At 38.0% G+C, this 23,150-nt stretch overlaps 4 protein-coding genes and 1 pseudogene across 5 annotated transcripts; 1 reads left to right on the top strand and 4 right to left on the bottom strand.

The window, feature by feature from the left end:
• The first annotated feature begins 1,203 nt into the window (after positions 1–1,203).
• LOC18025783 lies at positions 1,204–5,344 on the top strand. The gene is made up of 14 exons (XM_006408842.2): positions 1,204–1,566; positions 1,980–2,035; positions 2,158–2,332; positions 2,458–2,559; positions 2,665–2,736; positions 2,962–3,078; positions 3,217–3,294; positions 3,444–3,506; positions 3,603–3,699; positions 3,800–3,878; positions 3,960–4,174; positions 4,340–4,485; positions 4,612–4,734; positions 4,833–5,344. The coding sequence occupies exons 1-14, from the start codon at positions 1,480–1,482 to the stop codon at positions 4,983–4,985; spliced, it is 1,563 nt and encodes a 520-aa protein (XP_006408905.1). The 5' UTR covers positions 1,204–1,479; the 3' UTR covers positions 4,986–5,344.
• A 154-nt stretch (positions 5,345–5,498) lies between these two features.
• LOC18025784 (NADP-dependent malic enzyme 1) lies at positions 5,499–9,059 on the bottom strand. Its single transcript, XM_006408843.2, has 19 exons — positions 8,815–9,059; positions 8,610–8,730; positions 8,434–8,508; positions 8,184–8,335; positions 8,001–8,106; positions 7,850–7,915; positions 7,673–7,768; positions 7,508–7,579; positions 7,336–7,419; positions 7,172–7,270; positions 7,046–7,093; positions 6,923–6,976; positions 6,743–6,841; positions 6,567–6,656; positions 6,410–6,487; positions 6,246–6,320; positions 6,054–6,144; positions 5,840–5,968; positions 5,499–5,742 (listed from the first exon to the last, which is right to left on the bottom strand). The coding sequence occupies exons 1-19, from the start codon at positions 8,934–8,936 to the stop codon at positions 5,654–5,656; spliced, it is 1,746 nt and encodes a 581-aa protein (XP_006408906.1). The 5' UTR covers positions 8,937–9,059; the 3' UTR covers positions 5,499–5,653.
• A 285-nt stretch (positions 9,060–9,344) lies between these two features.
• LOC18025785 (probable RNA-dependent RNA polymerase 3) lies at positions 9,345–14,177 on the bottom strand. The gene is given in 19 exon segments (XM_024160288.1): positions 9,345–9,668; positions 9,796–9,956; positions 10,041–10,348; positions 10,463–10,611; positions 10,697–10,753; positions 10,755–10,919; positions 11,057–11,271; positions 11,369–11,517; positions 11,608–11,714; positions 11,790–11,861; positions 11,962–11,982; positions 12,112–12,255; positions 12,352–12,439; positions 12,534–12,732; positions 12,884–13,064; positions 13,208–13,281; positions 13,413–13,519; positions 13,614–13,758; positions 13,850–14,177. Coding segments are annotated over 19 exon segments (2,907 nt in total). The 3' UTR covers positions 9,345–9,431.
• A 739-nt stretch (positions 14,178–14,916) lies between these two features.
• LOC112089218 lies at positions 14,917–17,378 on the bottom strand (annotated as a pseudogene).
• Positions 17,379–17,833: 455 nt separating this feature from the next.
• Positions 17,834–23,081, bottom strand: LOC18025786 (probable RNA-dependent RNA polymerase 5). Of its 2 annotated transcripts, none has more exons than XM_006408845.2 (18): positions 22,596–23,081; positions 22,362–22,509; positions 22,145–22,274; positions 21,902–21,976; positions 21,510–21,693; positions 21,193–21,391; positions 20,995–21,082; positions 20,754–20,897; positions 20,627–20,647; positions 20,476–20,547; positions 20,292–20,398; positions 20,049–20,197; positions 19,708–19,930; positions 19,343–19,568; positions 19,119–19,267; positions 18,721–19,025; positions 18,466–18,620; positions 17,834–18,318 (listed from the first exon to the last, which is right to left on the bottom strand). In XM_006408845.2, exons 1-18 carry the CDS (start codon positions 22,948–22,950, stop codon positions 18,082–18,084), a joined length of 2,967 nt encoding a protein of 988 aa, XP_006408908.1. In that variant the 5' UTR covers positions 22,951–23,081; the 3' UTR covers positions 17,834–18,081. The 2 variants fall into 2 exon arrangements, with proteins under 2 accessions (XP_006408908.1, XP_024015999.1); XM_024160231.1 differs by having other exon boundaries at positions 18,082–18,318; positions 22,362–22,506.
• Positions 23,082–23,150: the final 69 nt, after the last annotated feature.

The raw sequence follows: 23,150 nt of genomic DNA on the forward strand, positions 1-23,150 counted from the left end.
GTACTACACACGCAAGTCTAGTTACGTACATAAGCAAATAATGTATTAGATTGGTCCGGGTGATTGTTTGACCATGACCAAATTTGATTTGATTTGAAGAACATAGAGCTAAGCAAACAAAATCATTCATTAGAGTCACATCAGAGTAGAAGAAGATGCATAGAATATACCCACTGAAATATTAAATTCGCAAATGAGATCAATGATTAGGTCTTAGGAGTAATAAATTATAGAATAAAATATGTGAAATAATTTAGGTTGTCACGTATGATATAAGTTTTTTTTTCTAGAAAAAACACATGTATCTAAGCTGTCAACACTTGTGATACGCTCTGTTCGAAAATGACATGGTCCCTCTCTCTTCAGATTCCGTAAATAGAAAGAATATCCGCGCCGTTTCACATGATCTGAAGATTAATCTAAAGCTTCGATTTAGGACTTTCGAGGTATAAAAAAAAGAAGTTAAACTTGGAGAGTTATATATCCTTCAAAATTACCATTATCATTTTTTCTAGTTCAGAAAAATTAAATTCGATTTTATTTTAATTTGCATGTTTGTTATTCTGTTGTAATAATTTGATTTCATAAAATATCAAATGATAAATGAATTATATTACTTTAAAAGTTGGAAAATTAGAAATGATAAAACTATTAGAAGTAACTATAGTTATTATTTCAAAAAGAGCGTGACTACTATGAGTCTATGATAATATACCTTAAAATGCTGATAAGGTCAAGGAAAATGCAAAATCAAATCATACTAGTAGCAAATGATTAAATTATTGGGTGGTCTTAGACTATTTTGAGGTTTTGTGTGAAACTCCGGCTTTCGAATATCACAAAATATTATGGGCTGAAAATCTCGAACGCTCACGAATTTTTATGTTCACAGTAAAAACTTTAAGTACAACTCTGTTCTTGTATAAAAACGTTTTACGCGGATTACAAATTGTTGGCTGGGTAGATTAAAGATCAATATTATGCGCATACTGATTTGTTAATAATAAACGCGTAAATATAGTAATATACGTTTCCATATTTACTATATTATTTTGAGGACAGCGAAAAAACAATTCTTATTTAGGTAGAGAGTGGTATTTGGTAAATCGTAATTATTAATATAATATATTTGTTTAATTAAAATAGTAAAATGTTGAAATTTCGAATTAAAAAAAAGGGAAGAAAATGGATGTGTCGATGATTGAATGGTGAATTGTGTGATTCCTTTTGAAATATATAAAAGTTTTTGAACTCTCTCTCTGGATTTTCGCTGGTCCGTCAATGGCGATCTGAGAAATTTGACGACTCTTATTGGTTCGATGTGTGTGACAGAGAGACAGCGAGAGGAATTAAGGTCATTTCAAATCTAGGGTTTCCTTATTTTGCTCCTCCATTATCCCATTCCCCTGTTTTCTTCCTCTTCTTCTTCTTTATCCTTATTGTTGCGGGGAAGGGGGAGAAAGAAATTGAGAGCGGAATATGTCTGCATTGGACTCCATTGATGCGATTCTCTTCTCTCTCAGCAGAGCCTTTTGTAGCCCTTTCGCTGTCTTCGTTCAGATCCAGGTGAGCTTTTTTATTTTATTTCTTATTTCTTTTTGGGTTCAGATCGAAGTTTTGGTCACTTCTCTCTTTGAAATGTTGGAGGGAAAATTACGGATTTTGGGTACTCATCTTCTTCACGCTTCGGCCTCCAAAAATCTTGCTTGGTTTGGCCATTTTTTCCAAAGTTTGAGAATTCAAGATATTAGCTACATCGTTTATATCCCCAGGACAATTTTAGTTATGGTTTTGTTAGAACTGTGTGAAAAAGCGTATATAGGAAGAAAAGTGAACGTCTTTGATGAATCATAAACGTAAACTTGGCGTTTTTCAATGATTTCTTGAGGATCTTTCAATTTTCTGCTTAATGTCTTCTCCTTGACTTGTCTGATTTTTCTTGCGTTCGTTGTTCCTTACCGTTTATTTATATGCCTCAGGGATGTACGATATGCTTACTCCTTGCTCTAGGCTGGCTATTGGCTGCATATGTCAGGTAGTGTCTGTGCCAAGAAAAAATGGTTGCTTTAATTGCTATTTGGTTGCACAATCTGCGTTTTTTTTTTGTTTTTTAATTTTTTTTTTGCTGAAGTGTATGTTTATATTTCTATCTTTAAGGAACCGAGAGGTTAAGAGAATTAAAAACAGCATGAAAGCAGGCAATAGCTTGGCGTTCCTTTATCAAGATATCAATGAACTCGAACACTCTAGGCAGGTTAAACTTCCTAGAGTCTCCGTTATCATGCCTCTAAAGGGCTTTGGAGAACACAATCTGCACAACTGGAGAAGTCAGGTGAGTCCCCTCATGTTGCAGTATCATTGTTTCCTTTTTCTTGGTGGAGTTTATTTACTTTTCATCATGGTTATGCTTTTTTGCCAGAGGAATTGTTTTTAATCTTGATCGATATATTTGTGTAGATTACTTCTCTCTATGGTGGGCCATTGGAATTCCTTTTTGTCGTAGAAAGTACTGAAGACCCTGCATATCACGCTGTCTCCCGTCTATTATCTATGTATCAGGTAGAGACGCGTTTTAACATACCTTTGATAGTTCATATAGCATTTTGTGTTGAACTATGTACTGACTTCACATCTCTGCTCAAATCGATGCGTAAATGTGCACAGGACGATGTGGAAGCTAAGGTTGTGGTTGCTGGTTTATCAACGACTTGCAGCCAGAAAATTCATAATCAGTTGGTATGTATGATCTTTGCAGCAGACCAATCTTTTTGTAAATAGCTTTCATCGGTTGCACTACTGTGTGTTTTTTTGTCCTCAGAATATTTCCTTCGTAACTGTTTTTGACCAAACTCTAATCACAACTATGAAAAGCTAAACCATTTCTTCCAATATACGTTTGTCATTTAAGTTAATTCACTAGTTTTCTAAGTTTCGCCTTTTTTTGGTTTCTGTTTCTTGAAGATTGGAGTTGAGAAAATGCACCAAGATACCAAATATGTATTATTTTTGGACGACGATGTTAGACTGCATCCTGGAACAATCGGAGCTCTCACGACTGAGATGGAGAAAAATCCAGAGGTGGTACCCAAACGACATAGTTCTTGATAAATTTCTTCCTCTTTGTGTTTTTTTTTTCTACATGGCTAATGATATAGGCCTTTGATTATGTTTCCTTCAGTTTGGATTTGTTTTAACAGTAATGATGATCTCTTGCAGATATTTATTCAAACTGGATATCCTCTAGATTTGCCCTCTGGAACTCTTGGGAGTTATTGCATCTATGAATATCATATGGTACATTATAATCTGTCGCCCTTCTTCAGTCTTCCATTAATTCTATTTTTTACTGAATATCATCACTAGCTTCCCAATTCGGCGTTTAAATTCTTCCATGTTTGAAGCTTTTTGTTTTTCAGCTAATATTTGGCATGTTCTCTTTACAGCCTTGCTCAATGGGATTTGCGACTGGTGGGAGAACATTCTTTTTGTGGGGAGGGTGTATGATGGTATGTAAATAACATTCTTCTACACCATATATAATTTTTTTTTTTGTATTCACTGTGCTACATTTAATTTTGGTGATTGTTTGCAACTATATGTAGATGCATGCTGATGATTTCAGACAAGATCGATATGGTGTTGTCTCTGGCTTACGTGATGGTGGATATTCAGATGATATGACACTTGCCTCTCTAGCAGGTAACATAGAGTGGAAACTCTATTTTGTAGAACGATAGTTTTATGTATGTGTAGTTAGATAGTTTTTCCTTGTTTTCACTCACCTTTTTTATTACTCCAGGTGCTCACAAGAGGCTCATTACATCTCCTCCTGTCGCTGTTTTCCCCCATCCTCTTGCAAGTGATCTAAGTTTTGGACGGTAAACACTCGTATTTCACATGTTTGAACCCAAAGGTACTAAATTTTTAGATGCTTAACCCTTTTTCCTCCTATGATATAGGTACTGGAACTACTTGAGAAAGCAAACCTTTGTGCTAGAATCTTACATATCCAAAGTTAACTGGATAATGAACAAGGCTTTGTTTGCCGTCCATTGTTATCTATCATGGGGTTTTGTTGCACCATACGTTATGGCTGTCGTTCACATCACATCAGCTTTAAGAATCTACATCAAGGGTTATCATCAACTTGAAGACACGGCATTTGCTTCTGGTGGTGAGCATACTTTTCCTCTTATTTAGGTGGGTTATGTGTTCAAGATAAGAGCAATTTATCCTAGTGCCACGATGATTGCTCGTGTTTTTGGGGATATTAGAACTGTAGTATTGCTTGTTTTTTCTAATGCTACATACTGACCTGAAAGGATGAGGTTCTATGTAGGTATGTTGCTTGTTATAATGTTGGCGATCTGCACCTTCATCGAACTTCTTTCCATGTGGAATTTGACAAGACGAGAAGTTACGCTATGCAATATGTTATCCCCCGAGGCTCCCCGTCTCTCACTTGCAACTTATAACTGGGGACTTGTACGTGCTTTCTGTCCCTTTTACTGTTTAGATCATAAATCTGAGTAATGGTGTCGAAAGTTGTTGTCGTGATGACAAGAAACAGAGGTAAAGTTTTTCGGTTTGATCTTGGGGAAAAATTTGCAGGTATTTATAGCAATGCTAGTGGACAACTTCCTATACCCGATCTCAGCTTTCCGTTCTCACTTTTCTCAATCCATTAACTGGTCTGGAATCAGATACCATTTGAAAAATGGAAAGATTTTCAAGGTTAGTCTCATCTATAAGACGTTTAAGTAGTTTCCACCGGATCTTGAGTATGTCACATAGACTAAGCGTATTTGAGATTGTTGCAATGTGATATTCAGATTGAGAGAAGAAAGGATATGGTACCAGCAAAGACCGATTTAGGAGGCAAACACTTGTATGGTAAGAAAGGAGCTCCTCAGAAAGCTTCATTCTTAAGCTCATTGGGAAGAAATTTGGCTCATTGGCGACAACCGAAGAAATTTGATGTTTAAAAGTCGTCGGGTTTAAGATAACAGTAGAAGCAAAGCTCAAAAAGTCAGTTTTTTTTGCTCGGGAATTCGCGGGTGAATTGATGATTCTTTGAAATGTTGGTGATTCTTTTTCCAGAGGGGGAAGATTTGATCTTTGTTTTAATCTTTTTTTTTTTTTGGCTTCGAAATGTTTATTGGTGAAGAAGAAAGCAATTAATTCTCCTCTGGGAAATTTTTATTTATTGATTTATTTCTGTTTGTTTTATGGGTTTACTTAGTCGTTTTGGGAAGAAATATTTTCTCATCATCTTCTTCATTCATCAGCTTGATATCTGTAATTTTTGAATCTCCATCATCCGTCTGTTTAGTTTGTTATGTAACATACCACTGTTTTCTTTGTACTATATCATTCTCACATGCTGCTGATGTATTTTTTTTTTAATATTTGATATATAATAGATATTTATAGCATATATACTATAAGAAATTAACTCCTTTAAGTTACTAATCTCTCTCATTATAAGAAAAAATATCACTCAAAGAGTAGAATTAGAGATTCGAGTAACGAAGTTTAACATGATCAGCTTGCACGTTTCTGAACATTAATCTTGAAACAGTTCGGTATTATTGGAACCTAAAGTAAAACAAGGAATTAACAGACAAAGCAGAGTTTGAGCATGTTCTTGGTCTCAACGGTAGAGACGGTAGGTGGGGCTGTACATGCTACTCTCTGCACACTTGACAATATCTTTAGGCCGTGGAAGCCTCCCTGCCACCCCTGCAAACCAACATTTCCGCCATAACCACATAAAAATTCAAAACCGCAGTTTAAGGCTTATGCGAGAGACAGAGAAAGACAGGGAGAGGAGAGAGACCTAGTTCATATGCCTTAGTTGCTACATTGGCTGCGATATGAGCTGATATTTTCCGGATGGAAGAGAAGGAAGGATATATCATTCCTTTCTCATAGTTCTCTTTGCTTACTTGTCCAGCTAATGCCTCAGCTAATATTATTACACGGTTAAAACACAAAGCTTAAGAGCTTTTTACATCTCTTTTGAGATTTAAAAAGGCATTTGAAATACTTACCCGCGGCTAGAAGCATATCGTCATGTACTCGTACTGCTCCTGAGATTACCAAACCAAGTCCAAAACCAGGGAATATGTACGCATTGTTCGCCTGTGTTTTATAAGAAATGCAAAAGAGCTTTTTAGTAAGCAAGTTCCTTACATGCACCTGTGGATAGAGAGAGAGAGAGAAGAAGAAGTTTGTTCTATTACCTGTGTAGACACAAACACACTTCCTTCATACTCAACTGGATCAAAAGGACTTCCACTTGCAAAAATCGCACGACCCTTCATTCCAAGAAAGATCAGAAAACTTAAGACTTCATTTGAGGGACAGCCATATTGAAATAACGGTGCAGTGTGGAAAAAGACTTTACCTTACTCCACGTATAAGCTTCTTCAGCTGTACATTCTGATTGTGTTGTTGGGTTAGAGAGAGCCATTATCACAGGTCTCTGCGAGAAATCTTTTTGTTAGTTTCTCTTCTTCTTTAACCAAAAAATGCTTTGTCATAATAACTAGAAAAAAGTATACCTCATTAATGGAAGACATGACTTCAATTACTTCCTTTGTAAATGACCGTCCAACTCCAGCAGATCCAATCAGAACAGTCGGCTTTATGGCCTGACAAGACATATAACATATTAGGAAAGACAACAGATTGAGATAATAAGAGGATCAAGACGCTTAACAGGTAGAAGTTTTCGCACCTTGATAGCACCTAAGAGGTCTTTGACTGGTTCATGTTCATGAGCCCATGGTTTCTTGAAGTCTTGAAGTGAATCTTTACGTGAGCTAACAATCAGTCCCTATCAGAAAAAAAAACAAACTACTTGCTTCACACTGTAGTCCAACGAAATCTCTTATGTTTAGCTTATAATTTCTTCTACCTTGGAATCAACAAGCCAGATTTTCTTGCGGCTTTCCTCTACCGAAGCATTCATCTGAGCAGAAGAAAGATGAGATTAACTAAACTGACAAAATATTTCACAAATTTCAAGAAGATTCATTACCTGTTTGGATAGATAGAGAGCTATAAGTTCTGCTATTCCAGTACCAGCCTGCAAAAAAAAAAACAAACAGTATAAGACATCAAAGACTACAATGATCAGAATGTTCTGCCAAAAACTGATACTTACTTCACCAGCACCAAGAAAGAGGAAGGTGTGATCTGCAAGTGGACTATTCGTTAACTTCTGTGCGGAAACTAATCCCGCTAGAACAACTGCTGCTGTCCCCTGAAATGGATAATAACCATGTAGACAGCAAGAAACACTAAAAAGACAAGTTCATAAACTCTTACCTGTATATCATCGTTGAAGACAAGATGAGTGTGGCGGTATTTGGAAAGCAACTCAAATGCATTATGATTTGCAAAATCTTCAAACTGTGTCAAATGGAAGATAACAAACAATATACATAAAAAAATCTTACACAGAATTATACTCAAGATCCCAGACTTCGTAATTTAGTACCTGTATAAGAACATTTTCGCCATAGTTTTGTTTTACAGCATTCATGAATTCATGCAAGAGTTCGCTATACTCCTGCAATAATGTTTTCAAAAGAGCTACTTAAGTCTTTAGATAAAATCCTATAAAAACAAGATTACAGCGTGCAAGAAGAAAAACAAAAAGGACCTGTCCCGTTGCTCGCTTCTGTTTGAGTCCTATGTAGAACTCATCATTCAACAATTTCTCATTGTTTGTTCCCACATCAATGGTGACAGGTAAACACTGCAAGAAAAAGCAGTATAGTCTCAAATTACTGACTTCTAAAATACTGAAAAAAACCCTTTAGTAAGCTTAAGCCTTTACCATCGAAGGACGAACACCTCCAAGTGCTGAATATAAAGCCAATTTACCAACCGGAATACCCATCCCCTAAAGACCAAAACAAAAAAAACTCTGTTCAGGAACTTGTTCAGATCATATCAAAACCGAGATGAAGCAACATCCGAGGAATTACCTGACATCCAAGATCTCCTAATCCCAAAATCCTTTCTCCGTCTGTAACAACAATGACCTGTATATTCCTTTCAGGCCAATTCTTCAACACATCTAGAATTTTTCCCCTGCATATGAACATACGGAGCCTATGAGTAAAGTTACATAGTGGGAAAAATCATAAGATAAAAGATACAACCCATACTTCTCTTTTAAACTGATGAATAAACCCTGAGGTCGCCTGAAAATACTTCCATATTTCTGACAAGCTTCACCAACAGTTGGAGTATAAACAATAGGAAGAAGCTCCTCCACGTTTTCTATCAACAGCTTGTAAAAGAGCCTCTCGTTTCTTTCCTGTTTTTTTTTTTTAAAGTCCAATAAGATAGATTCATCATTCTCTGAATTGTTAATACAACAAATTTTTAGATTAAACAGACAGGATTTGATTTTACCTGAAGCTCTGTTAAGGCCATATACTTTTGTAATGGAAACTGATACTGTCGGATATTGTTCATCAACCTCTTCTCCTAAATCATTGAAAACCCCAAAAAAACGTTGACAAAAGTATTTTCCTATAAATCTCCATTAGTGGAAGTGGAAGTGTGGAACTATATCACCAAGTTTTAACCTGAAGCTCCTGATCAAGAACAACTGGAGGGAGAAGACCGCGCAAGTAGTGCGTATCTCTCTCTTTCTCAGTGAAAGCAAGTCCTTTGTTGTAGCGAGGATCTCTCAGCAATGAATAACCACTGAAACAAGAAAACAAAGGTTACTAACTTGATTCTTAATATAGAAACTTAGTTCTCTGAACATGGAGGTGTTATGTTGTTTACCTAGAAACAGAGAGAGACCATGGAGTTATGTTGTGCTCAGTGGTGGCTGAATCTTCTCCATACACATCAACAACGCCACCATTGACAGAGGATTTCAAATCCGAGTTGGTCACACTCTTCATCTTGAAAGGATCAATGACCACAATCCAAAAAACAAAAGCAAAAAGAAGTAGAAATTTCGAATCCAGAAGGACCACAAATCTGAAGAAAGTATTACAAGGCAAGAAATCTGAAACAAACTTTCTCTATTGTACAGTCATGGAAAGAAGAAGGTTGTGGACAATCCAAATGGAAGCTTGAGGATGCAGAGATGTGTCACACTGAGAAAGACAGCTTTCTACACCACATGGTGGACTCAGAAGTCGCCACGTTCAATTAATTGGAAATTAAATATAAGCTTACTCTTATTTAACAAACATGATTTTTTTTTATTTAATTCATAAACAAATATGCACACGGAATTATTTGTACACTAGATGACAAATCTAAAATTACAACAACACCACGTGCACTACACCACATGGCTCTTAACCTACAACTTAGGACACTTAGATCAGATACTTGCCTAACGCGCATGTTATGAGAAGAGCAGAACAGAACAGGACAAGTAAGTGTGTTCAACAAAAATACTCTTTGAGCACTGAAACTGAACCGAGCATTGACTTCTCATCCGTTTTCTCAAGGTAGAATCTGCACAAGACCGGGCCTGCAACCTTCCAGACAAACCCGCAATAACGAACTTTGTTCTTTAGGATGGCATAGTCGTAAGAGATGTTGTAAAGTGCCAAGGCTTGTAGGTATAGTTCTTCCAGGCTTATCTTGCTGTCTTCAAAACTTGCAGCACCATAGAGCTCCTGATACAGAGAAGAAACAGTTCAACCGATGAGTTGTTTCAGCACCAATAGATCAATTTTTGTCGATTGCAGACTTCCCCAGTACTTATCATTTGCTCAGATTTTTGCACTGGATCGAGGAGCTTACCTGCTTGTATTTCTGGTTAACTTCATTTGCTAATTCATTCTTCTCATCGGTTTCCATTGCATATTGCATTTCTTCTCTATATTTCTTGTACCAGCGTCTACAATTCTCCATGTGAAACTCAGGGACCAGCTCATCTTCAAAACACGGGAGTTTCTTGATTTCTGCATTGTAACATACAATTAAGACAATAAGACGTGAGAACATCTTCGACGAGTTCTTATCCATCGTAACAAGATGATCCGTACCAGATGGTGGAGGTTCCTCTGCGTTCTGAGATACAACAATGTCATAGATTAGTCCAAGAATAGAAGTGGACTTGAAACTTCTCTTATGCTTACGCTCCATGTAATGTGGGAAAATGTCGAGCTTTAAGTCTAACGGGAGATTGACCTTAGCCCCCTTTTTTGGTGCATCAAGAGCATCATAGTATACATCAATAGCCTTTAGAATTTTTTTCTTTCTTCCGTTTTTTTCCTTAACTTTCTCATCTCCTAACGTGAGGAAAAGATCCATTATTGTTAGCCAGCTATCTGCAGCTGCCCCTACAACGTTTCTGTAAACCGAGAAACAAGGCATATTTAGATAGATAGACACAAAATCCCAAAGAATGTCCCTTACAAAACTGAAGATCGTTCATCTAATCTGAGCCAAGAATTAAACTGTGTACCTGGAATGAAATCTTGCTTTCAAAAACATTTTGAAAAGCTCTTCTTCCAACATTTCTGGTGAAAGTTCACTTGGCTCACTACCAGTGTAAGTTTTACTTGGCGGAGAAGAGCTCACCCACGGTTCACTTGGCTTGAAGTGTTGGAGTAGCTAAGCAAGAAAGGTTTACGGTTCATAAGCCAAGTCTCAGCATTGAAGAAATTACTTGCAAATGCGATGGACAGAAGAGGAGTACCTTGGGGTTTCTGGAAATAAAATACATATCGCCATCAAAGTCACCACCTGCAATCTCATTCTCCCAAAGATCTTGGACCTTTTTGAGGGAAGAACACAGCATACTTGGAATTTCCTACATACTCTTCCAAGGCCTTAACATATTTGGCCTTAAGTACATGTATGTCTCCAAAATGTAATCCGGGATTCATATAAACTAACACATCCCCTGAAATTTGGCCAGACTCGCTACAAAACCACAAAAGAGAGAACAATGAGGAAATGAAGAGATAAATCTAGAGAAAAAAATCATATTACCAAGGAAGCATATGCACTCAAACTAAAAGATCAAAAAGAATAATTGGGTAGCATACAGGATGACGCAGACTTCATTTTCTTTGAGCTTTCTGGTGGGATCAACTGTGCCCATAAGATAGTATGATTCAGTCACAGGAAGCCTTCCTGCTTTGAGATCATTCTTCTCTGTGTGTAAGAGAATAGACAGATGATCCTTCAAGTGTGGTTCGTCTAGTGGGATACCAACCAATATCATTTGTGCAGCGTTCTGGTCGTCCATATCTCCATAATTAAGCGCAGCTGCACAAACAAAATAAATTTAATAAAAATTCAGGACACATCTTAAGTTAGTTCACTCAGTAGTGTAAGAGCCAGAAAGCTTAAGGTTTCTAAGCACCTTTAAGCGCAGAACGTTTATTCTGGAATATAGTTTTTGAGTTTTCCAAAGTGTTGCGCAATATATCCAAAAAGAAGTCATTTGGGACTCCTCCATAGCTCAGAAGCGCGACAAGATTTCTTGATAGCTTTGTCCTGTTTGGTGGATTACTGGAAGATGGAAACAACAAGAGATCACCAGATAAGAACATCGAGCAATAAGTTCAGCTTCAAGATAACAAAAATGCAAGAGACAACTACCTTGTATTGACAACCTCCAGGGAGTTAAAGGTGCTAAAATTTGACAGGGTTTGATCATTATACACCTTGATCATAGAAGGTCGAACCTGGACAGTCCGATCAGGAAGCTGCCAAATAATGAAGAAAAAAATTAGGAATACCTTGCAAACCAGATTTTGTGACATGAAAGAGAGTCCACTTACTTTCTTGTTTAGGAGAAAAGTTCCCTTAACAGCATAGCCATCATAAAACATCCGAAACTGGATCAGCAGAGGCTGTTGGGAAAAACAGAATAGTTACTACTTGTGTTAAGTAGTTACTACTTGTAAACAAATAGAGAATCGAACTAAAAACATAAGAGTGTAAACTACATACCGGCTCTTTGCCACAGGTTCCCTGTGCTTCAACATTTGGAATCTTACTCTTCGATTTAAAGCAAATAAGACATAAACATGATAAGGAAACTAGAGTGAACAAAAGGAAACCAAGCAACCATCAAAATAGTCCTAGAAGTAGATGTAAGACCTGAATATTGTCAATCCCAATACATTTCCCTTTAAAAATATCTGTTGGACACATCCGAGCAAGGTCCTCAGAGATGTAGCCAGTTCCATCTGAATGTATACAAGGTTTCCCATGCTTATCAAGAACATTATTATTTTCTTGATCCTGGAATTTTGGAAGAGAGTGAAAATGGTCAAACAACTAAGTAAAGGCATTACAAAGAGACGCAGTTCCTGAACAAAACATGAATTAAGGACGTACATGGCAGTGTATATCATCGATTTGTTGGAATGTAATCCCAGTCATGTCAACTTCAAGCTTCTTAGTCTTTGACAGAATTAAAGAAAACCTGAAGCATGAACAAAACAAAGGTGACTCTGATTACAAAGGAGAACATCTCTAGAAGTGTTTAAAGATGACACAGTAGAATATCTTCAGAGTACCTTGCCATATAGTTAGCCAAAGATGGCAATGTGTTCACATGCATAAAATGCATTCTAGCTTCATGAATTGACTTCCCAGAGAAGAAGTAGGGGTTTTGCAAATCAATTGACGCTGTTGAGTCTGTGCGTATAAAGTAACATTTCACTCCCTTTGTTGAAAAATCTTTCTTCTTCTCTTCTTTCCCACCATCTTTGAAAACTGTTTGAAGGAAAAATAAAAAAGCTACTTTATGCAGTTCGAAAAATAGAGCGAAAGTATGAAAAGTGTTGCTAGACATGTCATTAGCACCTGAACAATGTAAAGTGTTGTATGTGCAGTGATATAAATAGTAACAAGGAAAAAGACCCACCAAAAAATTGATAACGGCGCAAACCAACCATAATACCATTCTTAGCAATCCCTTTGTATGTAGAGTAAAGGTCATTACAATAAGTTTCCTCGCCTGGCACGTCTGCGAATTTGACGGTTAAAACATTATCATCACCCAAAACCTTGTGCAGGTGTGTTCCAGTGTTCTCCATAAGAGGGCCCTGTGAACACAGTCTATCAATAAGTAACAGGCATATTAAGGCACTGTCCTAGAGGTGTCTCTTGAATTCAGATATTCTTATAACAAAGAACATATGCAAGTGAAACAGTTGAGAGGGATAGTGCTTGGAGAGCCAAATTGTACCTTTAGTCTGTAACTACCATCAGCAGCAACATGACACTGATAGTAAAGAGTCTTCCCGCTATCCATTCAAGCGACTATAGAAAAGAACAAGAAGAAGCAATTAGTACAAACTTGAAACCAAATTTTAAGTTCAAAAGAAGTTGCAGTATCCATTAGAACAGAACAGAGAGATGCCATACCACTCTTCGCTCCTTTGGGGAACAACATTGCTGGCCAAAGCGGTGCCAAACCGCTGCTTCATATGCGACCATTGGCAAATCCTTCAATTGTCTGATCTCATCAGCAGTTATAGTAACCTCAGCCAGGGATTTCCTGTACACATAACACCAAAAAAGAACACATTTTTTGAAGAAACATATACAACCGATGGTAAAAAAAAGGTAGAAAATTTGCAGGCCAAACACACCCTGGGATGTAGCTAAGCAACAGAAACGCCTTCTTGAATTCAAGTTCACCTAAAGCTAATAGCTGAGGACTGTACTTAGAGACTCCTTTGTCTTCTCTTTTCAAGAGCTTAGGAGACGGAGATTCCGAATCAAGAGACATCTCTGCTACAATCAAACCACACTCTATAGTAAAAAAAGTCTTCTTGAATCTCCAAAATCCATCAAAAAAGAAGGAAAGAAAGAAAGAGATAGTGACCTTGAAAGAGCCTGCAACATTTTTTACCAGGAGACTGTACCGGAGACTCGCCGGAGCTCGGGCTTGGAGAGCCATTAGAATTAAAGAAATACATGATGAACCCGTCGAGGGTTCCTTTCACATACTGGGAATTGAAAACTTTACTGAGCGTACACAAAGCCTGTTCCTCAGAAATCGACGAAAGTCTCCGCCTTGTCTCCACTTTGATCGGAGGTTGATTGTGTTTCCCGTAGATTTTCCTCAAAACGGTTTCAACGCGACCCGGGAGAGGGATTTCTGACGGAGACGAAGCTTGATCGGCGATGTTAAGATTTGTAGTGGTCATCATTGTTTTACTCTAATTCTACAGTTTCTCTAGGGTTCATCAAAAATATATAATCCAGTGGAAACAGAGAGTGTTCAAGTGTTCACTGTTTGGCTTTTGCCATTATTATCAAAAAGTTTCTTCCTTTAGCTGATAACTGGCGCGACTTTGTTGATTTGACGACACTCTGACAAGAACTATTTGATATCTTTTTATTTTCTTCTGCGAATCAGTTTTGTGAATTTGACTCTTGTTTAAAATTGATGTTTAGCTTTTTTATATACCAAAAATGCCCAACAACGAACACCAGAATTACAAAGTGCCAAGGCAGGCTTGCGGGTAAAGTTCAAAAGGACCACGAAATCTGAAGAAAGAATTACAAATTTACTAGGCAAGAAATATGGAACAAAAATTTTCTATTTCCAAGGTAATGGGAAGAAGAAGGTTGTGGAGAAATCCAAATGGAAGCTTGAGGATGCAGAGATGTGTCACACTGAAGAAGACAGCTTTGTACACCACAAGGACTCATAAGTCGCCACGTTCAATTAATTGAAAATTAAATATAAGCTTAGTTTTTTGTCGCAATAAGCTTTGTCTTATTTAACATGATTTTTTTTTTAAATTTCATAAGCAGATATACACAGAGGAAAAATTTGAACACTAGAGGACAACTCTAAGATTAGAACTAAACCAAAGGCGCTACACCACATAGCTTAACCTATAAGTTAGGTTACTTATGTAAGATACTTGCCTAATACACATCTTATGAGATGAAGACAACACAAGGCTTATTTTTATCAGAACAGAACAGGATTGAACAGTAAGTGTGTTTAACCCAAATACTTTTTGATTGACTTCTCCGCGTTTTCTCACGGTAGAATCTGCACAGGACCGGTCCTGCAACCTTCGTAAGCGATGTTGTAAAGTCGTAACCGATGTTGCAAAGTGCCAAGGCCTGTAAGTATAATTCTTTTAGGCTTTTCTTGCTATCTTCAAACCCTGCAGCACCATAGAACTCCTGATACAGAGAAGAAACCGTTCAACCGATGAGTTTTTTATAAAGCATTAGATCGATTCTTGGTGATTGCAGATTACCTGCTTGTATTTCTGGATAACTTCATTTTCTGATTCATTCTTATTATTCTCATCGGTTTGCATTGCCTTCTTCATTTCATCTCTATATTTCTCGTACCAGCATCTACATTTCTCCATGTGAAACTCAGGGACCAGCACATCTTCAGAACACTGGATTTTCTTGATTTCTGCATTGTAACATACAGTTAATTAAGACGTTAAAACATAATTCGACCGAGTTATTGTGTACTCTGATTATCGATTATAACAGAAAGATATGTACCAGGGGGTTCCTCTGCAATCTGAGATACTACAATGTCATAGAATACAAGAATAGAAGTGGACTTGAAACTTCTCTTATGCTTACGCTCCATGTAATGTGGGAAACTGTCGAGCTTTAAGTCTAACGGGAGATCGACCCTTAGCCCCAGTTTTTGGTGCATCAAGAGCATCATAGTATATATCAATAGCCTTTAGCATGTTTTTCTTCCTCCTAAAGTGAAGAAACCGTCTATTATTGTTAGCCAGCTATCTGCAGCTGCCCCTATAACGTTTCTGTAAACCGAGAAAACAAGGCAAATTTCAACCAAAAGACATAAAGAATGATCCTTACAAAACCGAGAATCGTTCATCTAATCTGAGCCAAGAATTATAATTATGTACCTGGAATGAAATCTTGCTTTCAAAAACATTTTGAAAAGCTCTTCTTCCAACACTTCTGGTGAAAGTTCACTTGGCTTTCTACCAGTGTAAATTTTACTAGGCGGAGAAGAGCTCACCCACGGTTCACTTGGCTTGAAGTGTTGGAGTAGCTAAACAAGAAAAATTCTAACTCTTCAGGTCTCAGCATTGAAGGATTTACACTTTCAAATGCGATGGACAGAAGAGGAGTACTTTGTGCAGGTGTGTCCCAGCTTTCTCCAGAAGAGGGCCCTGTGAACACAGTCTATCAATTAGTAAGGGACTGCCAGGGACATGCAAGTGCAACACGTGAGGATGCTAACATAAAAGATAATACATGAAGAAAGGAATGAACCTTGAATGTGTAACTACCGTTAGGAGCAACATGAAACTGATAGTAAAGAGTCTTCCTGCTATCCCATTTAAGCAACTGGGGAAAAGAAGAAGAAAAAAGAAGCAGTTTAGTACAAATTTGACACCAAATTTAAGTTCAAAAGAAGTTACTTTCCATTTCTTGTCAACCCATTCAGAAAGACACCAAATTTTAAGTTCAAAAGAAGTTGCAGTATGCAATAGAACAGAACAGAGAACAGAACAGAGAACAGAACAGAGAACAGAACAGAGAACAGAACAGAGAACAGAACAGAGAACAGAACAGAGAACAGAACAGAGAGCTGCCATACCACTCTTCGTTCCTTTTGGGAACAAACATGCCGGCCTAAGCGGTGCCAAACCGCTCTTTCGTATGCGACCATTGGCAAATCCTTCAATTGTCTGATCTCATCAGCAGTTATAACCTCAGCCAGGGATTTCCTGTATATATATGACACCAAAAGATAACACATTTTTTGAAGAAACAAATACAACCGATGGTAAAAAAGGTAGAAAATTTGCAGGCCAAACACACCCTGGGATGTAGCTAAGCAACAGTAACGCCTTCTTGAATTCAAGTTCACCTAAAGCTAATAGCTGAGGAATGTGCTTAGAGACGCCTTTCTCTTCTGTTTTCAAGTGCTTAGGAGAAGGAGATTCCGAATCAAGAGACATCTCCGCTACAATCAAACACACTCATAGTAAGAATCTGTATTGATCGAAAAATCCATCAGAAAAGAAAGAAAGAAAGAAAGAGATACTGACCTTGAAAGAGCCTGCAACACTTTTTACCACGAGACTGTAACGGAGACTCGCCGGAGCTAGGCCGTGGAGAGCCATTAGAGTTAACAAAATATATGAATATGATGAACCCATCAAGGGTCCCTCTCACATACTTGGAATTGTAAACTTTACTGTGCGCAGACAAAGCCACTTCCTCAGAAATCGAAGAAAGTCTCCGCCTTGTCTCCACTTTTATCGGAGGATGATTATGTTTCTTGTAGATTTCTCCAAAACAGTTTCAACGAGACCCGGAAGAGGGAATTCTGACGGCGAAGAAGCTTGATCGGCGATGTTAAGATACGTAGTGGTCAGCATATTTTTCCCTCCCAATTCTTCAATGTCTCAAGGGTTCATCAAAAATATATAATAGCCAGTAGAAACAGAGAGGGTTCACTGTTTGCTTTTTGGCCATATTCTCCAAAAGTTTCTTCCTTTTCCTAACTGATCTGACGACACTCTCTGACCAGAAAACTTGATGTCTTTTTCTTCTGCCACTCATTTTTTGTGAGTTTTGTGACTCCACAGAGACTCTAAAGTCTAAACCCTATACGGTACAAAAATCTAGCCGTTTATTGATGTTTAGACTGTTTTGTTTTCACCGAAATGCCCAACCACGAGCACCAGAATTACAAAGCTGCCACACCTTTCTTGCCGATGACAAATTATCCTACTTTTGGTCAAATTTCTTCCATTTGCTTCGGACCAGGACGCTGGTACACACCTAATATTCTGAAAATATATATTACGACACCTTACATAATACATGCTTTCATTTATTTAACATAACTTGTTTTGTCTTTGGAGCAATACACACAAAATTAACATACACTACAAGACTACTTGTAGATTAGATAGAACTAAATAAAAGCACCACACCACATCTTGATTGGATACCGTAACCTATAAGGTTTGCAACTTAGGTAGCATACTTGCCTCACACGCTTGTTATGATACATGAAGAAGACAACAAAAGGCTTAGTCTTATTACCAGAACAGGGCAGGAACAAGTCAATTGTGCTCAACCCCACAGCTCTTTCAGCATAGAGAGTGAACACAGTAAAGCTTTTCCTCCAGTTTTCTTAAGGTAGAACCTGCACAGGACCGGTCCTGCAACCTTCCAAGCAAACCCGCATTTTCGAACGCTTTTCATTTCGATTGCATAATCGTAAACGATGTTGTAAAGTGCCAAGGCTTGCGGGTAAAGTTCTTCCAGACTTTTCTTGCTGTCTTCAAACCCTGCAGCACCATAGAACTCCTGACAAACAAGAATAAACCGTTTCAGAATTGTTTGTTTATAAAGCATTAGATTAACTCCTGTTGGTGGCAAACTTCTGTGGGACAATTCAAGAAAAACATCCGCGATCCATTGAGGTTATTGGTGGCACAAGATTGAGGAGCTTACCTGCTTGTATTTCTCAATAACTTCACTGGCTGTATCATCCTTATTACTCAGCGCCTGGATCATCTCAGCCCTGTAATTATCATACCATGGTCTACATTTCTCCTTGTGAAACTCAGAGACCGGCTCATCTTCAAAACATTGGAGTTTACTGATCTCTGAATTGTAAACCACAGTTAAACACATACCATGATATATAATGATTTCTTGTGTGTTCTGATTATTAGTACTCAGTCAGTAACAAGAGAGATCCTTTACCAGATGATGGTGTGTGTTCCTCTGCTGTCTGCGATTGAACAAAGTCATAGATTATTCCAAGAATGGAAGTGGACTTGAATTTTTTATCCCGCTCCATGTAATGTGGAAAAATGTCAGGCTTCAGCGCGTCTGGGAGAGAGACCTTGACTCCTTTCTTCGCTGCATCAAGAGCATCATAGTATATATCTATCAGACTTAACATTTTCCTCTTCATCTCAGCTTTTTCCTCAGCTCTCTCATCTCCTAGTGTGAGGAAACGGTCCATTATTGTTAACCAGCTATCCGCAGCCATCCCTATAACATTGCTGTAAACCCGAGGAAAAAAAGAGAGAAATAAATCCCAAAGATTGATCCAAGACACAGTTTTGAATCTAGAGTTCATAGTAAGTTGAGAGTACCTGGAATGAAATCTTGCCTTCAAGAACATATCGAAGAGCTCTTCTTCCAACTCTTCTGGTGAAAAGTCGATTGGTTTTCTAGTAGAGTTACTTTTACTAGGAGGAGACAAACTCACCCACGGTTCACTTGGCTTGAATTGTTCAAGTAGCTAAAACAGAAAGCAAAACCAAAGAAAATCAGGTCACAACAATGAAGATTTTTACTTTCTAATGCAGTGGATTACCTCTGGGTTTCTGGATATGAAATACATATCACCATCAAAGTCACCACCTGCAATCTCATCTCCCAAAGATCTTGGACCTTTCTGAGGGAAGAACACAGCATATTTGGAGTTTCCGACATACTCTTCCAAGGCCTTAACATATGTAGCCTTAAGTACATGTATGTCTCCAAAATGTACTCCAGGATTCCTGTAAACTAGCACATCCCCTGAAATTTGGCCAGACTCACTACAAAACCACGAAAAAAAAAAGAAAGAAATGAGGAAATGAACAGCTCAGACTCCCAATTCCAAGGAAGCAAGTTACTGTTTCTTGAAGTTTCCATGTAAAAGCTCAAACTAAAAGAGCAAGAGATTGGGAAGCGTACAGGATGACACAGACTTCATCTTCCTTTAGCTCTCCGGTGGGATCAACAGTGCCCATTAGATAGTATGATTCGGTCACAGGAAGCCTTCCTGCTTTGAGATCATTCTTCTCTATGTTTGAAAGAATAGACAGACGATCCTTCAAGTGTGGTTCGTCAAGTGGGATACCAACCAATATCATTTGTGCAGCGTTCTGGTCGTCCATATCCCCATGATTTAGGGCAGCTGCACAAACAAATTGACTTCTTTAAAGATCCATCTTAAGTTACTTAAGTGAGCAGTTTCAGGGACATGATTTCAGAAAATTTGCAAAAGAACCAGAAAGCTTTGAAATTGTAAGCACCTTTAAGAGCAGCACGTTTGTTGTTGAATATGGTTTTCGTCTCTTCCATCGTATTGAGCAATAAATCCAAAAAGAATTCATTCGGGACTCCACCATAGCTAAGCAGCGCAACCAAATTTCTTGATAGCTTTGTTCTTTTTGGTGGATTACTGGATGATGGAAACAACCAGATGTCACTAGGATAATTTCATTTCACAATAAGGACATCAAGTGAGAGCAATTCAGTATCCAAGAAACTCATACCTTGTAGTGACAACCTCCAGGGAGTTAAAGGTGCTAAAATTTGACAAGGCTCGATCTTTAGACACCTTGATCATAGAAGGTCTAACCTGGACAGTCCGATCAGGAAGCTGCCACATAATGGAGAAATATTAGGAATATCTAAACCGAAAAAAAAATGTTGTAATGTGAACGAGAGCAGACTTACTTTCTTGTTTAAGAGAAAAGTTCCCTTAACAGCATTGCCATCATAAAACATTCGAAACTGGATCAGAAGAGGCTGTTGGACAAAAGTCATTGTTACTACTTGTGTAAAGTAATAGGCAAAATATAGAATCAAGCATAACTATATTACATACCGGGTCTTGGCCACAGGATTCCTGTGATTCAAAACAAATAAGAAAACGAAACACAGAGTAAGAAGGAGTGAACAAAGGGCTCATAAACAACCATTGAATTGAACTGTCATGGAAATAGAGAAAAAACCTGAATATTTTTTTTACTGAGACATTTCCCTTTAAATATATTCACTGGACACATCCGAGCAAGGTCCTCAGAGATGTAGCCAGTTCCATCTGAATGCATACGAGGTTCCTTATTCTTATCAAGAACTACATTATTATTTTGATCCTGCAATTTCGGAAGAGAGTGAAAATGGTCAAAGCACATAGTGAATACGACTAAGTAAAAACCAATTAGATAGAGACACAGTTCCTGAAGGACGTACATGGCAATGTATCTCCTTGATCTCCTGGTAGGTAATCCCAGTCATGTCGACTTCAAGCTTCTTAGTCTTTGACAGAATCAAAGAAAACCTGAAGCATCAAAAAAAGAAGATTGACTCCAATCACAAAGGTAAAGATCTCCACATAAGCTCAAAGATGAAACAGTAGAATATCTTAATTAAGAGAAGAAACTTGAGTACCTTGCCATATATTTGGCCAAAGATGGCAATGTATGCACGTGCATAAAATGCATACGAGCCTCATTGATCGTCTTCCCAGAAAATATATAGGCCTTTCCCATATCATTCGCAGCAGTGGAGTCCGTGCGTATAAAGTAGCATTTCACTCCATTCGTAGAAAAATCTTTCTTCTTTTCTGCTTTCCCTACATCTTTGAAAACTGTTCTATCGAATGTTAGAAAAATATCCAAAGCAAGAGTATCTGACAATGAGAAGTGTTGTATGTGCAATGACATGAAATGTTATTAATCAAGAGAAAAAAAAGGAAAACAACCCACCAAAAAACTGATAACGACGTAAACCAACCATGATACCATTCTTGGCAATCCTTTTGTATGCAGAGTAACGGTCATTACTGTAGGTTGACGAGTTTTTCTGGACATCCGCAAATTTGACCGTTAAAACATTTTCATCACCCAAGACCTTGTGCAGGTGTGTTCCAGTGGGTTCAAGAAGAGGGCCCTGAGAACACAGTGTGTCGATAAGTAACAGCCTAGATAGTCAGTGTCTAGGACTTTACACTACCACTAAGGTACAATGTTTAATATACAGATGATAGCAAATTGGCTTAAGGGCCTCTAGAAGTATCTCTTGAATCAAAAATTTTTAACACAGAGTGACATGGGAAAATGCAACCTTTGAAAGATAGTATTTGAAGAGAGGAATGAACCTTGAATGTGTAACTACCGTCGGAAGCAACATGACACTGATAGTAGTGAGTCTTCTCGCTATCCCATTCAAGCGACTGTGGAAAAGAAAACATGTAAGACGAAACAACTACAACAACTTTGATAACTCCCAAGAAGAGATTGATAGCACAAAATATGTCTCTATTTCTTGTCAATTCACCTTTAGAAATGCAAACATGGAATATAAATAATACCAAATAGAACAGAAGAACAAACAGTCATACCACTCTTTCGACTGTTTGGGAAAGTTCAAGCCGGCTTAAGCGGTCCCAAACCGCAGCTTCATATGCAACCATAGGCAGATCTTTCCATTGCCTGATCTCATCAGCGGATAAAACCTCAGCCAGAGATTGCCTATAAGACATAAAAAAAAAGGTAACTGTTACGAAGGGAAAAGAGATGATAATGATGGGTAAAAAAAAGTCGAAAACTTGAACATACCCTGGAAAATAGCTAAGCAACAGAAACGCCTTCTTAAACTCGAGTTCACTCAAAGCTAAGATCTGAGGAGGAATGTGCGGAGATCCTCCAATGTCTCCTCTTCTCAAAGACTCAGGAGAAGGAGCTTCAAAATCAAGTGACATCTCTTCTACAATCGGGGAAAACTCGATCATAAATTCCTCCAAAAACCAAAACTTTGAAACATACAATAGACTCTGCATCTCTGATACTGACCTTGATGAACTCTAGAGCCGTGTTTTCGAGATGAACTAGGAGGAGACTTCGCCGGAGACCCACCGGAGCTCAGCCGCGGAGAGCCAGTAACAGAGACGGCCTGGTTAAACTTGGAGACGATGAACCCGTCGAGGTTGTACATCACCGGCGAGTTAAAAGCTTTCCTGAGCAATTCAAAAGCTAAGTCCTCTGGAATCGAGGACAGTCTCTGCCTCGACTCATCATTTATCGGAGAACATTTGTGTTGGCTGTATATTCTATCCAAAAGGCGTTCAAGCCGACCCGGAAGAACCATCACTGGCCGCGAAGTAAGTTGATCATCGCCATTAAAATACGAACTACTAGCAGTTATCATTTTCGATTGTCGTAGAAAAATTTCACACTTTCTTCTCTCACACACCAGTGTTTTTTATGCAGGATTTTGAAGATAAAACAAAAGAGCCAGAGTGATGTGATTCGTTGATTTGACGATACAAGAAGAAAAAAAATTGGAGCTTTTTGTTTCTGTAGATTTGATTTGACGACACAAGATGAATAAAACTTGAAGCTTTTTTT

The sequence above is a fragment of the Eutrema salsugineum genome, unplaced genomic scaffold (genome assembly GCF_000478725.1).
Source record: "Eutrema salsugineum unplaced genomic scaffold, Eutsalg1_0 scaffold_12, whole genome shotgun sequence".
In the NCBI taxonomy this organism is placed as follows: domain Eukaryota; kingdom Viridiplantae; phylum Streptophyta; class Magnoliopsida; order Brassicales; family Brassicaceae; genus Eutrema; species Eutrema salsugineum.